General features: G+C 51.0%; 2 protein-coding genes across 2 annotated transcripts; one reads left to right on the forward strand and one right to left on the reverse strand.

Annotated features, from left to right (window-relative positions):
• Positions 1-1,140: 1,140 nt before the first annotated feature.
• CSUI_000166 (uncharacterized protein) lies at positions 1,141-4,389 on the reverse strand. The gene is made up of 2 exons (XM_068060400.1): positions 3,640-4,389; positions 1,141-2,823 (listed from the first exon to the last, which is right to left on the reverse strand). The coding sequence occupies exons 1-2, from the start codon at positions 3,757-3,759 to the stop codon at positions 1,435-1,437; spliced, it is 1,509 nt and encodes a 502-aa protein (XP_067927633.1). The 5' UTR covers positions 3,760-4,389; the 3' UTR covers positions 1,141-1,434.
• On the forward strand, positions 4,367-15,289 carry CSUI_000167 (dead deah box helicase domain-containing protein). Its single transcript, XM_068060401.1, has 4 exons — positions 4,367-8,649; positions 9,518-9,731; positions 10,576-11,551; positions 12,365-15,289. The coding sequence occupies exons 1-4, from the start codon at positions 4,967-4,969 to the stop codon at positions 13,882-13,884; spliced, it is 6,393 nt and encodes a 2,130-aa protein (XP_067927634.1). The 5' UTR covers positions 4,367-4,966; the 3' UTR covers positions 13,885-15,289.
• The last annotated feature ends 336 nt before the right edge of the window (positions 15,290-15,625 follow it).

Genomic DNA, 15,625 nt, shown 5'->3' on the forward strand with positions numbered 1-15,625 from the left:
TATGTCTACGTCGCCACTTGCGTAGACACAAAATTGCGTTGGCCTTTGTAGAATCAAGTTGCTTGTTCGGTCAGCAGAGTGCCACGTAGCGCGAAAACTGTTTTCTTGTTGCTTTTACGCAGCCTAGGCTGTTGACTGCCACCAGTACTGTTGGAAGTAGTCGTCATTTCCGCGAAACACCGGACTCACTCGTTTTCTCTTTAGCGTGGGTGCTCGCTTCTTCCACTTTCACGCCGAACCTTGGTTCCGTCCAAGTGCCTCGACATCTCGTTGAGAGACGCGCGAAAGGGAGCAGAAAGAGGGAAGAAAGCATCTATCTTCTCTACTCTGTAAGAGCAGGTGACACCGTACCAAATTCTCCTTACCGGTTGAGCTTACCGACAAAAAGACTCCTATACTGCGATCTCGCCCGTACTTTCTAGCTTGAACTGCTTTGGAGTGTCAATACTTCGAGCTTCATCTGGAGGCCGTTGCAGAAGCGCTTTGCCCGCCCGCCAATCCCTTAGAAAGCCTCTCACCCACGTGTGGCTGTTTTTGAGTGAGATGTTTCTTCTGTGCTGGCGACTTACGGGTTATCAGCTCTCACGCATGTCCAGCTGCCTCGTCTCTTCGCCTGGACTGCTTTGGCAGATTTTTCTGAAGAGCAGTGGTGCCACGGCACTCGCAGCTTCGTCTGCCGTCACCCGTACGAAAACTGACTAGGGGTAATCTGAAAGCGAGTTTCGGCGGTTCTTGAAAACGCCTCGCTGCACTCGTTTGTACTCTTAATCATTCCGAAGTAATCCGAGTGATTCTGTCGGCTCTGTGGCACAAACATCTAGAGTTCTCGCCTTTATATTTCCCCCTTCAGAAACATTGGGCATTGACATGTGCCTCACACACATATCGCTACTTCCTTAAGCATTTGGGCTCCTATCAATAGTGGGACTGCAGCTGTGTAGATCGTGACAGTAGCCAAGTGTTACAGGCGACGCCCTTGGTCCTTCTCGGCCCATCGGGTCTCTATAAAAACACTTCATCAATGGAAACGAGGTACGAGTCTGACTCGACCGCAGAGCGTGATCGATCTCTCTTCGATACACGACGATTTAGAATGATGGGTTTAGAGAAAAGAGGACGCGAGACTGTGATGGTAGGTAGAGAACAAGACAGAGGCCAAGAGTTCAAGGTGACGGGGGTGACGAAATATCTTCTTCGAAGTTCTTAGGGTCATTGTCAGTATATCTCCTCTGAAACTGCGCCTGTACGGTCTCCTTCAAGAACCGGAAAAGCATAGCTCGTGCACAGCCTACACCGCCAGCAAGCTTTCAAGGGCACGTGCACCGGTGGATCTCAAGCCACCTGGATCTTCTTCTACACCATACAGATGCGCTTTGTCCAAAAAGAAACGGTGACCAAAGAAGTGTGTGTTATTTGTCGAGAACTCTGCCTCCGTTAGTCTCTAGTCTGCTGTTGTCTTAATGCCTTGAAGAGAGAGACTTTCTTCCCTTGGGTGGCTGAGCTTCCCGCTGTATCTTCTCCAGTGCTACAATCCCTCTTGGCCGGCTGGGAAGAGGGCCGTTGCTTTGCTCCTGTATCCAAGACGCTCCCGTCAGAGGTTTCTCTTTCCCTTACCACGGCGTTGTCAGAGCCGTGAGAAGATGTCTTATGTCCTGCGTTAGAGCGGGGTACTTTTGTAGTCCCAGGAGCACTGGGTGAACAACTGTCAGCTGTTCTCTCAAAAATCCGCTCTCGAATAGGGGCTGCAGAAAACCCAGCGGAGACGGATGTTTGACCAAGAAATTGCTCCGGATCAGTAGATTCTATTCTCTTATCATGACCCTGCTCCGAAGCGACACAAGAAGATGACGACACAGACATACTCGAAGTTGTTTCCTCGACCGGTGGTCCTCCGGTGCTTGAGTTACTCTTCCCTTGGCCTCCGAGACGTTCCTTTCCTATTCTGTCATGTGGTGTTGTCTTTGATGGAAAGATGTTAGGCTCTCTGGCGTCACATACCGAAGAGTTAGCTTCCCCGTTTTCACGTTGTGTACCGATATCTTCTATCCTACGTGATAAGACTGCTTGCGCGTCAACATCGGGTGTAGGTATGCTAGCCTGTTGAGAAGCAAAAGGCTTTGCATGGCGCCGAGGTGGTCCCTTCCCTTCTTCTTCTTCACTTTCGTATTCTTCAATAATCTCAATAAATCCGTCTTTTGTTATATGAGCTCGTCCCTTAACTTTCGTATTGTGTGAGCTTCCTTCAAGAGAAGACGGTGAATCTCCACTAACGGAGAAGTTCTCTCCAGGACAACTCTGACTGAATTCTCCGGCGGGGGACGTGGCCATGCCTAGCTGAGTCTTCAACTTCCTCAGCCTGTCTTGGATATCTCCCTCTTGCGCCTTCAAAAGCTGTTCTCTCCTTCCCAGTAATCCTAACGCTCCGCACCCCCCCTCGTTTGTCACGAGAGAAGCAGTCTCTTTACCCTTGTTGTCAGATGAAGGTCTTGACGTGAGACCCTGGACCGTGAGCTTTCCTGAAGCATCTGCAGACTTTTTCTCTTTTGACGGAGAGGAAGAAGACTGATCGCTCTCAGGAGGGACGCCTAAGTGAAACGTAGCGAGGTAAGATTCCCCTAGATGAAGAAGCGGAGGGGCTGATGAAGGAAGAAGAAATCCTGGGAGTAGAGCTTGTGAAGTCAAAGGTACGAAGACACGAGGATGAAGAGAAGTAGAACAGAAAGGAGGTGAGGCAGATGGCGATGACGATGAAGCTGATGATGTATGAGAATGATCGCGATGACCACAGGGGGAGAACAAAGAGGATAAGAAGGAAGACGACGACTGAGAGAAGAAGAAAACAATCGAAAGGAAACATATCAAGAGAAACAATGTCGCACTCGGGCGATCACCGCTCCGATCCGGTAGCACAGCGCGAAATTCGTCTGGTTCCAGGGCTTTCGCTAGCCTCTCTGGTGCAGCACGAGTGCCGCAACCTGCTCCTTCTTCCTTTCTTCTGGCCACTCGCTGAGTATTGCTCATGATGTCATATGATGGACTGATTCCGAAGCTAGATCTCCGTACTTGAAACATGCAGACGCCAAAGACAACTACGCCAAGTCCCCACGTGTACACCGCGATACCTCCAAGCAACCCCAACGCAACCGGTAGGGACGTTCATCTGCTTCCAGACGCTAGAGAAACGAAAAAGTCTACACATTTCATTGAATCCACAGTGAAAAAGCTAGGGAAAGGTTACCTGGATCTCTCGCTTCCACTGTAGTGTCTATGGAGAAAGTACGCGGCAACGCGCAAGACCTCCTGTGAACTAGAGACGGAAGGAAACGCCAAAGTGAAAAAGAAGAAAGAACGCGAAGCCCTGTGTTTCGAGAATACGTTCCTTCATAAATCGAGTAGAGCTTTAGCTACAACTTTATTCTCACGAGCCGTTGCCCCTTCTGGAGTCTTTCGTTGCCCCTCTTCCTTCTGGTGTTACTACGGAGTGATATGCCGTGCAACGAAGAGAGGACCCAAAGACACCAAGAAGTAAGTCTCGCTTCCCCTTTCACCTGCTTAGCTTTCTCTACCTCCTCTACCCTCCTAGCAACGCTCACCTTTCGGGTTACCCCGTCGCTCCCTCCCTAGCTAACAGCCCCTTACCTCGCACTGCCGGATATGCTCCTTGAGCTCGGCTAATGCAGCCTCGTGCTGCTCGACAGCCCGTACGAGATGCCGAACAGCACCTCCGTCCACCACCTCCCCGGACTTCCTCGTCGCCATTATGATGATGATAATGCTGTCTTCAAGCGGACTTTGCTTCTAGTCGACAGAAGATGAGTCCTTACATACAGCTGGGTAGCCCGGGGAAGAGGAGATAAAGAAGAAGAGATGAGAAGAAACACAACAAGTGGTGTATGAGGAAGTTTCACGGCTTCGAAAGGGAAGAGAGAATGACGGACGAGAAAACCAGTGTGTGGAAAGGGGCCAAAAAGATATGAGCGGAAGATGGAGAGTCCGTGGGACTCCCCCCAACGCCCCTTTCTTACGGATGTCCAGCTGCTAAAAGACCAGCAGAACTTCACAGAAAAATAAACCGTTGAAAACTGAAACTGCATATAAAGGAGAGGTGGCAGCGTGCCGCGAGCTAATTTCGCACTGACAGAAAAGGCGCAACACAGTTCGTGGGAGTAAAAAATCTCCCCGTGTCCGTGCACTGCTATCGAATGGCGGACCACACGAAGTACTAAACAAGCACTTGACTCTTTTCCGCGTGAGTGTGAAGACGAGCCTGCCGTTGCTAGCATGCATGCATGGGTAGCGGCCGTAACGGGAGGTCGGGAATCTCGTTCTGGGGCTGCAGCCTCTCCATGTTTCTTCTCCTCCTTCAGCCAGCTTGTAAAAAAAAACACCTTCTCCAATTTTACTGGAATGCTGAGAAGCCATTTCACAAGTTGACAGCTCTTGGCTCCTGCTCTCTTCTTTTGTCTGTCTTCGTGCACGCACCGGACGCCCGACTATCCATTGCATGCGCCGGAGTCGCCGCGAGAAAAGAGCGGGGAAGATATCGGTTTTTTCTTCCTGTCAAGTCTCCTTTGTCTTGCCGCTTGGATCCGTTCCTGCGCTTAATGTGTCGGCTAACAGCGTTTCTACTTCGGGTTCATCTTCTTGTTCGCACTACGCATGAGAAGTAGGACTTGTGTCTTCTTGGGAAAATGAGTGAAGTCGGCGACACCTACATTCGATTTTGTGTATCACCATGAAAAGCTTCGTTCACTCTCTAGGTGTATCACCGATTAGTGACTTCCCTCACTCCTTCTCTCCTCCCTTCCCAAGGTTCCATTTCTGTCTCTATACCTCTCCCCGGTGACCCGCTGCCCTCGTTCTTCTTACTTACCTACGTCCATCTATAGCGTGAAAGAACTCATTGTCGTCTTCACGTGCAAAGTCAACTTCTGAAGTCTAGACATAGCTGATCTATTTCTACCGAATGGGTACTGAAGAAGGCTTTCCCTCCTCGGTGATGCAAAGGCGGTCACCGAGGTTCTCTCAGATTCGTTGCCTTCACATACGTCAGAGGTCTCCCTCTTCTCCTCCGTACCGTCCACGTATCTCATCTTCCCTCATCTCTCCTTCTTTATTGACTTCTTCAGCATTGTATTGTAGGGTATGTGTATGTTCCTCTGCCCTAGCTTCCTCTTCTCCCTCACCTTTCAGACCTTTAATCCCAGCTTCCTGCTTAACACGTTCCTTTCGCCAAGTCGGCCGTTCGTTTACCTCCCCGCCTCCTCGCGTATCATCTACCTTCTCTTCTTTTTCCCGTCGTGAACGTCCGTTGTCCTCCTCTGCTACCTCGCTCGGTCGTATATCCCGGGGAAACACAGGCCGGCGTCTTCTTTACTGTTGCTCATCTTTATCTTGTCCTGAAACAGTCTTCTCGCAGTCTTCTCCTTGTTTCAAACGATGGCTGTTGCTTTCTTCCTTCTGTTCTCTTCGATCTTTTTCTTGCGCGGTTCCAGCACGGCGTCATCTCCGTCATTCAGCTCGATCTATCCCCCTTATCTCTCATAGAAACATCAGGGGTGGTCCCTCCCTCCCTCTCTCTGTTCGTTCGTCTTCTTTATGCAGTCCCATCACAACTTCAGATCCTTCCTATCTATTAAATCCAGGTAACCTCCATGGCCACACCCACATGCCGCTATCCTCTCTTCTCTCCTCTTCACCTCCCCGGTCTTCTTTCGCAGGTCAGTTTCCATTCGTCATTGCTACGTGTACTCCTCCCTCTCTATTTCTTTCTCCCTCCTCAACACGCCAGGATTTTTCTTTTCTCTTTTTTGATAGACGCTTTTCATTCCCTCCTCACACTTGCCCAGGTAGGCTTCGTTTCTTGGACTCTTGTGGGCCGTCTCGTAAGTTCTCTTCCACCAACAGGGAAAGTCTCTCGCACGACTGTGAGAAAGAAGAAGACACAAGACGGTTCAATAGGTCACGCCATTCATCTTCATTTTCTGGAGGACATCCACCGCTCCTTCCTCCTAGGCCCCCTGATCCTATAGATGAGGTAACGGCGGCTCCTTCTTCAGACTCTTCCCATCTTGATGGTATCCCATCTCGGCATTCGTCTTCTTCTTCTCTCTCAAATGGATCCTTTCCTTCCTTCACATCTGCGTTATCTTCGCCCCCCTCTTCAAATGCGACTCCGTCATTTCATACACCTGCTCAGCCGGTCCTTGTTCTGCGAGCACCAACAGCAGCCGATCTTTCCCTATCTCCGTTACCACTTCCATCTGCATCTTCTCGTTCACCCCCCCTGACTGAGTCCACCCTGAAGCCTTTTAGTTCACCCTCTTCTTTTGATTCTTTTCCATTTCTCCCAGCTTCTTCACAAACTAACTCCTCAGTTCAAATGCCTCAGTTCGCTTGCTCGTTGTCTTCTGGAAAGAAAGCTATTGAGTGCATGACGACCCGAAGATCATTCGAGGACTTAGGCATCCATTCAGTTCTTCGTGCACGTTTGAAACAGCTAGGAATCGAAAACCCTACGCGGACACAGACAAGCGCCATTTCTTTGATTGATAGAGGGCGTGACTGTGTCATTGTTGACCGGACTGGTACAGGGAAGACAATCGGGTATCTCCTTCCCTTGCTCAACAAGATCTATAAGATGCATGATATTCTTCTTCGTGCTCAGCTTCAAGGAGAAGAAAAAAGAGGAGGAGGGGGGGTGAGTAAAGTACTGTACGACCGCGAAGAAAGAAAGAAGATGACTGGGTGGAGGACAAATACAGAGCAGGGGTCTCTAGGCTCGAAGAGACAGGGGGATGAAGAAGGGATGAAAAAGGAAGGAAAGCGCTCATCTCTGGTTGTCGAGGACAGAGGTACCAAGGACAGCGGCGAGATAGATATCGGAAAGAGTAGCGAGGAGAAAAAAAGAGAGAGGCAAGAAAAGGAAGGTACCGACTATCAGACGAAGGAGACCCGTAATTATATGGGGGGACAGGCTGACCAGGGACGAAACCGTCTTAGTCTCCTGAGTGTGGGGACGCTCCACCACATGCAGAGTGGCAATAGTGGGATAGACAAGAATAGCTGTACCTCTGAAAGGAAAGAAAGTCGCTCTTTTCCTGTTGACAAGGGGACAACTCATAGCTTGGTGAAAGAAACGAGCGAAAGTGTCGATGCTATAAGGAAAGAGGAAGAGAACTGCGTACATCTGAAGAGTGGAAACTCCCTTGGATCAGGGGTCCTGGCAAAGGAAGAGCGAAGAGGAAGAAAGAGAAAACCCGAAGCAATTGGTCGCATTCTTCAAAAGGAACTTTTTCGAAGACAGGAGGAATGGTTTTATTACCAAAAACAAAGACATGCAGCCCTTCCACCGACACCACATGCGTGGGAGGAGCGCCTTTTCCGTCGTCATACCGAGACTCTACGAAAGCAGATTCAACAGTTAACGTGTCAAGGAGACCTTGGAGAGACACTTCAGTCTGTATGGAAGACTGGAAAGGACTTGAGTACCTCTGCACAGGCGATAGGGCAGCCGGCACAGACCAGACAGCAGGGAGGAGGTGAGGACATAGATGGAGAGACCACAGAGAAGGAGAGAAAGTCAAGTGGCGGAGGTAAGAATCAAGAGATGAAAGAGAACGGGAGAAGTTCACAAGAAAGGTCAGAGAAAGAGGAGTACTATACAAAAGACGCTTTTCAGGATGCCCTAGATTCATGTCTGGGATTAACGCCCTCATCTCCGAATCCTCTAGCGTCCTTACGCCCGGCTATTCTTCTTCTTCCTACGCATGATATGGTTGTAGATGCTCTACATGCTTTACGGAGATTGGATGTACTTGGGAGAGTTCAGGTGCAATGTCTCAGTAGTGTAGATAAGAATATCCGAGAGAAGGATGACGGCACAAAGAGAGAGAGACAGAAAGAATTACTTCAGTTGAAACGTGAGATGGAAGAGCTGAACAGAGGAGGTAGCGAGGTTGCGGTAACGCCGTCAGAGAGGACACATGAACACCACAGAGCTAATGCGGCTTCTTCGAAGGAAGAAGACGGCATCGATGCGAGAAAAGAGCATGGTGTGTGTCATGAGCATGTTGCACGAGGACAGCTCAGTCAAAGAAATACTGAGACAAACCAGGATAAAGCTAGAAGTCTCTCAGCGGAAGAGTGCGATGGAAGGCATAGTAGTGGTACGTTGTATGGGTGCGGAAGAAATGATACAGATACATCTCCCTTTGCCGTTGAAGCACTGAGAAAGAAACAAGAAGGAGAGGATCAGCATGAAATTCTGTGGATGGGACAGAGAGTACGTCGTCCTCGTCTCATCTCTGATGACGGGACACCTACCAAAATCTACACGGAAACTCGGCCTTTCAGCGAGAAGAAGATCAAGAAGTTTCATGAACTACACCTAGAGGGAGGGGTAGAAGAAGGTGGCAGGATGGAGAGAGAAAGATGGGGAGTCTTACACGAGCGGACAGGAGAACTGACAACAAGTGGAAGCCATGAAGGAGTTCTAGGGAAAGACAGTATGGACGTTGCTGTCCAGAAAAAGAAGTCACGAAGCCGGCTAGATGACATGGAATACGTGAAGGAGAAGAAAGACGACGGACTCCAAAGTGACTCCGTTGAAGTTTGCCGCCTTCCTGTAATCTACAGACCGCGTATCCGGTAAGGTTCATGGCGACTCTGTATACAGGAAAAGAATATTTTCAGATGAGAGACAAGCGACAAAACTCTCGAGGGGTCAGCACGAATACTCGGAGACACAGTACGGGTTGTCTCTCGCAGGCTGACGGCCAAGAGAATCGACCAACATTCTCGGCAGTTACAAAATGGATCTCCTACGGAGGTATGCATCAGGAGTTGGCGCTGTCCTGGTTAGCAGGATTCATCTCTTTTCTTACACAGTCCCGCTGCTGCTGGGGTGAGGACTGCAAAGAAGCTAGCTTTCACAGGGTTCGGTCTCACGTCTCTGGTGAGAGGGCCCTGTGTCTTCACGCGAGGTGTACCTTAGTTTGCAAAATGTGGCTGTGCTCACACCGAGCACCGTCTGTTCTTATAACTCTGTGGAATGACCGGGCAACATCCGCGGAGAAAAAGCGCAGCGTCTTTCGGGCTTTGAGATGGTGTAGTATGGCGTTTGGGAGATTATCGAGAACTTACGAGCTGCCTGCAGGCGCTCTACGTGCCGCTCTGCGTGCATCTGAGTCTGTTTTTTTCCGTGTTACAATCCAACACAGGAAGGTCCATTGCGTTACAGCTGCATTTCACATTCTCCTCCTTCGCCCTTCCTGTTAGTCTCGCTAGCCGCCCTCCCTCCTCCATGGATCCCCTGACAATACGCGTTTTCCAGCCACTCGCTCATCGTACTCGGACACCTCCCTCAATGCATAATGCTTCTTCCTCCGCTCCTCTGACATATCGGGTCTCTATGTCTGAGCCGTCGCTCTCCATACTTCTTCTCTGTAACTTCGCTAGTCTCGGCAAGAGTCGCTGCTTGCTTTTCTTTTTCTTTCTTGATCTGATATGTACGTAGGTGGGGCGCTGTCGACTTGGTCATCACAACGCCCCATCTCTTCCTGGAAGATTTACATCGTTTCCGGGGTGAGCAGCTCTACCCGTCGATGTTGATATTAGACGAGGTGGATGACTTACTTCAAGCTCGCGGGTCTCGAACTCTCCTCATGGACATTCTTGGCTACTGTAGACCCCGGGTACCTGTCCAAGTTCCGCATACTCCTAGGACTCCAGTAGGTCCGCTTACGAATCTCTTCCTCTTAGCTTACTGTTTTACCAGACACTGATATATCTGGTAATACAGTAAGCTAAGCGAACGCATTCGCATATGGTCCATATGAATTCACAATAGTCTTGTTACATGTGTGCCAGTCTAAAGTTATCTTTATCTGTACCTATGTATATCTGTGTATTCATGATATGGTGTATATATCTATGTGTCCAGACTTGTCGCTCGAACGAGGCGAAGGAGCATGTTCACAGCTGCTAGCCGGTCGACCCTCCTTAGGCACACGTCAAGCTTCTTAGACGGGTCCCGGCCTTGGATCGTGTACTCCTTGGTGCTCTCTCTCAATACCATAGGACATCGGATACGGTGCTGCGGCAAACCACTTTTCACTAATATATCCTTGATCATATCACTCGTCCGTAATGCCACCTTGTGTTCCGTCAGTGTTTTTTGTCAAATGTATGGGCAGCCGAGTTTCGTCTTTTCTTCGAACATGTCTTGGCTGCTTCGCGGGGTGTGAGAGTCCTCTCCTTGCTTTGTTCCTCGGCCACTTTCTTTTTCGCGACCACGGTGTGGTCTTGTCAGTGCTTACTCGGTATGTCGACGGGGATGCTCAAGCTTCTACTTTTGATATATTGCCGGCTCCGGCACAGGCAGGAATTTCTTCAAAAAGCGTTCTCACGCATGAGTGAATGTAGTATCAGCAACAGTCTCTGAACTCTGAAAACACCGTTGAGAAGAGAGGCGGCAGCAGTCAATCTATTACATTGAAACTGCCTCGAGAGGAGTGTCATGTAGACTAGTATCGCCTATGTGCGTCCTGTCTCTGTATGCTGGAATCTCGCTAGGCGCCAGACTTTCGTCCATGTCAGGTTGTTTTTGCCGGTGCGACGTTAGCTGCTCTGGGACCTTGCAGTAGTGGTGTCATGCTAATCGAGCGTTTCGGCACTGCCTCAGAAATTCATCCCGCGGAACGGCATCAGCTTCGTGATGAAGTTCGTCAGCTCTGGATCCGCCTCAACGAGACCCGGGTGGATGAGCTTCTTGCTCTCTCACGCCCTTCCTGGAGATCTGAGCGAGTTGATATGGAAGAGGAAGAGGGAGAACTTGACGAAGCAACGCATCAGCAACATACGGCCAGCAGCAGTGGCTTGACTTCCTTGACGGAAGAAAGCGATTGTTTAGCAGGAGATCACCGTGAAGGAAGTGCAGGTTATCCAGAGAGGAAACGGAGAAGAAAACGGGGAATGGTAACCCCGCGGAATCTAAAGGGAAGAGAGGTGGAAATTCTCGGGGGTAGGTATCGAGTACGCCGAAAAGGCTCTTCAGGAGATCAGGAAGAACCAACGGATGACAGTTCCAGTTCATCCCTATTTGAGCATGATCAAACGCGCCGTCGACGGCGTCTACAAGCCTCTTGGGAACATCGGGTAGACACGCTACTAGCTCTCTTAACAACCTTTAACGCGGACCGAACTGTTATCTTCGTCAGCTCTGTGGAAAGGTGTATCCGACTGTTTGACTTTCTGAGAGATCGAGGGTGGCCCGCGGTAGCCTTTCATAGAAAAATGTCTATGAAGCATCGCACATTGGCCGTTGCTCGACTCTCAATGGGACAAACGGAAGTTGGAGAGGAAGAAAGTGACGAAGAAGATCTATGGGAAGGGCAGAAAAGTCGAAAGGACAGTCGACTGAAGCCCGCGAGTCTCATGGTGGCCACGGACCTGGCGTGCCGCGGTCTCGACTTGCAGGGTGTACAGCACGTCATCAACTTCGATTTCCCAACCGACGCTGTGTCGTACATACACCGGGCAGGACGCACGTGTGAGTCCAGCGGGCTCGTGCACAAGCTGATAATGTTAGGGTTCAACCGAGTCGTGCTGAGGCGTCTGTTTCGCTTGGCTATATTTCAGCGCCTGTTCAACATCAACCAGTATGTTCGATAACTGAACGGGTTACACAATAATCATAAAACATCAATCCTGTATACTCGCGTAGCGTCTCTCTACCGCTTCAGCATAGTGCGAGTCCAGTACGACTTCGGCGGCCGGACCCGCGCCAGCCCAAAAAAACGCCGAAGAATTGTTTTTCTGTGCTTTCGCCGTCCTCCAGAAGTAACCGCATTTGTTGTGCATGCGCTGGGAGACGTTCATTCTGTCTGTGTGCGTACTCAATCCTTGGAATCTCTGTGTCAGTACGTGTGTCTGCCGCGTATGTCCGTGCGTTTCCCGGGCGGTCACTCCCACTCACCTACTTGGGCTTTAGTATGGGGCCTTCCCCTTCCAGCAGCAAAGTTTGCTGCCTGTAGTCAAGGGCCAAAGCTGCCCTCGCTCCGAGTGTAGACGAGTATACCAGGACACGTGGACGGTCGTACGCGTGCACGGTCTTCCTCTGCAGTCGTTGTATTTCAGCTCTCGCATTCATGTTCCGTCTTTTCCTTTTGCTGTAACCGCTAAAGACACCTTTAACCTCATCCCTAACATGGGAGTAAGAAAGGAGCCTTTCCTCATCAGACCAGCTCAACTGCACGCCTACAGAGTTCTGCGCGCGTCGTCCGTTTCTGTGAGTTTCGACCGGTAGTGAACTGTTCTTCCGTACTTTCCTCACTGTGGGCGTATGCGGTGTTTCGTTGAGCAGGTCGCGGGGTCGACAATGCTGTTACTACGTCGAACCAGATGGGCGATGGGCTTCCCTTTCCTCTCGTGAGCAACCTTCTTGCGGGGGAGGATATGCCACTCGCCTCTTCGCTCTTTCAGCTGCAACACCAGGGTGCGCCTCTCCATTCAGTATTCAGCCGGAAGGCGTCCTTTAAAGCTCGTTATTTGCGCGAGAGAGAAGCAGCAAGACAGGGGGAGGGAGAGTTCAGTTTTCTAGCACGTAAAGAAGACGCGGCCCGAGCGGCCGCCGAAGCATGGCGCGGGATGATGGAAGCACAGCGAACCAAGGTCGCCAATCATAGCGCACTCTCCTCGACTGTAGCAGGAGGTCATCGAGGGACGAATGAATTCAGTGGGAGTTCACCAGCATCAAGGGGTCGAAAAGCTGGGTGGGAAGAAGGTAGGAGTGGACACGGGAGTGAAGAAGATTCCAGTAAAGTGGGTCACGCGGTGTCGTCATTGTCAAGCCCGGTGCAGTCCATGCACTGGGGGGAGAAGAGAGGGGGCAGGAAGACAATGACCGAACGGAGACGAAGAGGGGCAGGAGTAAGAGGTCAAGGGCAACAGCCACGAGTAGTTGAAGCGACAGAGGTCTTCGACGGGTGGGCAGACGAGGACGAGGAAGGAAGTGCCGGTCTCCAGCGACGCCGGCGACTTATTAATCGATTGCTGAAGGGTGCTGTTTGGAGTGCTGATGGGCGATCGGCTTGTATTGAAGCTCCACGGTCTTTTTATCAGGGGGAGACAGAACCTGACACGAGAAAAGGACGTCGAGCAGAAGGATGCGATGACGGTGATAGTGACGGCGCAAGCTGGGACGTGAATGAATGTGAGGGACGGGCGAACGGCGTCACTAGTGGACACGGGCTTGGAGCAGGAGAGGAGAGAGCACTGCCGAGTATGGCGTACGGGGCCCGAGAGGTGGGAAGCTGTCGGCGGAAAGAGGATGGTAAGGACGACAAAGAAGGGACGGAAAAACGCGGACAACAGGGGATTGCTGCTTCTCCTCAAGATAAAGCTACACCTTCTTCTGTGTCTCGCACGACCAATCCCGCTTTACAAATGCGTGCGGCGCTGTTCCTTGACGATGATAGCGATGACGAGGGTCCAGTTGTTCCAGCTCAAGGTTCTCCGCCTTCGTTGCGGAACCGTTCTCGAGACAGCCGATCAGGCAAACACCCGAGTGAAATTGGTGAGACTGTTTCCTCCGAGATCAGGTCGCAATCGGAAGTTCCTGAGAAAAAGACGCGTGATGCCTCAGCCTCGGAGAGACTGAGTAGTTGTGACCTACGCCGAGGATGGACTAGAGAGGACTACGAAGCGTTTGTGATCCGCAGGTTTCAGTCGACAGACGCCACACATAGAAACCGAAGGGGGATTGACGTCCGGCAAGCTCAAATCAACCAGCTGCAAAGAAGAGCTCAAGCAATGCGAACCAAAATGCTCATGGGCAATTTCGGCGCGGGAGACGACTTTGAAGACGAGGACTTGAAGATTTGAGCAGCTGGAGCGAGCCTGGGCGGGGGCTGTGTAATAACCCGGTAGGTGGGGTGATTTTTCGGTTCGGAGAACAACTTATTGCGTGGTCCGGATGCTGCCGTAGTTGTAAGGGAGAGCGCCACCGCAAACCTCATTCGGTGAGGTCAATTGACTGATTATCCCCCCAGTAGTCATTCCCTGACTGCGGGCGTGGGCGCTGCGCCGTGTGGGCACGCGCCCGGCAAAAAATTTTACACTGAAATGAACTCGCTGGCGGAGCCCCGATAAAGCTGAGATTTCACAGAAGACAACAGTTGTGAGAGGACAGCAGAATGGTGCCAGCAGCGGAGACAAACACCATACTGCTTCGCAACGAAAGCAGTCCGTGACCGCTGGAGGCTAGATTACAGCCACTGCCAACAAGCGTTACACACTTGTAGCTTTTCTTTTGCTCCTGCCATCAGTGAGAAGGCCTGCTTGAGCAAAGATATTGTTTTCGCATGGCTGAGAGCCCCGCTGCTTCCACCGCAAAAGACCATCGGACAAGACTCCCCCTTAAGAACTCTGCAAGTGATCCTTTCGACGGTTTGGTGCTCCAAGGTGCTAACAGCGGCCGACTGAGTGCTTATCATGTCAGAGACACATGGCGTATGTGGGGCTCTGATTCCGTGAATAGCATGCTTACAAACCACCGGATGGCACGGAAGCCCTTGCTCCAGAAGCTTTTTTTGTTTTCTTAGTGAATGGTATTCTCTACATCGAATTATATGTGAGAACCGCAGGTTCAGAGGCGCTGTTTCCCGAGAAGACTACGGGGCAAGCATCGAAACTTTGCCTGCGCCTCGCTACGCGACAGGTGACTTGCGTACCCTACTCGTTCTGCCGGAATCCGCAAGCGGCAAGCTTTAGACTTGTTTTTCAAAAGCACCAGTTTCTCCCTTCAACGCTGTGCGTGCAGGCCTCACAGCTCCGCCATCAGCGAGGGTCTACAGTGTGCGCGGAGTGGGGATCTGAATTGTTTGCACGCCACACGAGGGCACGCGTGTTCTTTTACTGGACCTGATAACTCGCTTCTGTAAAACGCATTTGTCTGGATGGTACCTGCCATTGTAACATGCTCAACACCTCAGATCCAATGTATCTCACACTGGCAGTCTGGCCGCACCTGCTGGGCCTGGCATCGAAAGTTTCGGCGCGCGTTTTTTCTTGAACAAAACAGAGGAAATTCAGATGTTTCGCCTGTCGTTGACCGCGTGGATCCATATCTGTGCGCGGTCAGCGCTGCTCCGGCGTGTGCAGTCGGTCTCAGAAACATACGCTTTGTCCAAACATTTCGAGGGACTGTTGAACCTTTGTACCGTGTTCCGGACTCCTCCTGTTCACTTTTGAACTGGCATCCTTCACCTACTTTCATATATATCCACGCGAAGATATATGTAAGTGTTAGAAGCGTTTCTGACCACGAGTCACCTTGGTGCGTCGGGCTCACGCACTCGGAATGGTACCCGGAGATCCGTGGAGTGCTGCCAGGAACTCACAGATGAGACGTCCTAGGACGTCCACGGATTTCCAGGCAGTTCTAGGAAGATGCTTTCGGCTCAAAGATCCTACCGAGGCCTTTCCAACCTCGCGTTGTAATGCCGTTAAGTGTGACGAGCCCCAACGAAGCCTACCTTGTGTGGGTTTTCCATAGCCGATCCGCGGTGGCACACGCCCTAGACGGAGGACTCGCACACCTGACAAGGGGAGCCTGATGCATACG

Source organism: Cystoisospora suis, assembly GCF_002600585.1.
Source record: "Cystoisospora suis strain Wien I chromosome Unknown contig_72, whole genome shotgun sequence".
Classification (NCBI taxonomy): domain Eukaryota; phylum Apicomplexa; class Conoidasida; order Eucoccidiorida; family Sarcocystidae; genus Cystoisospora; species Cystoisospora suis.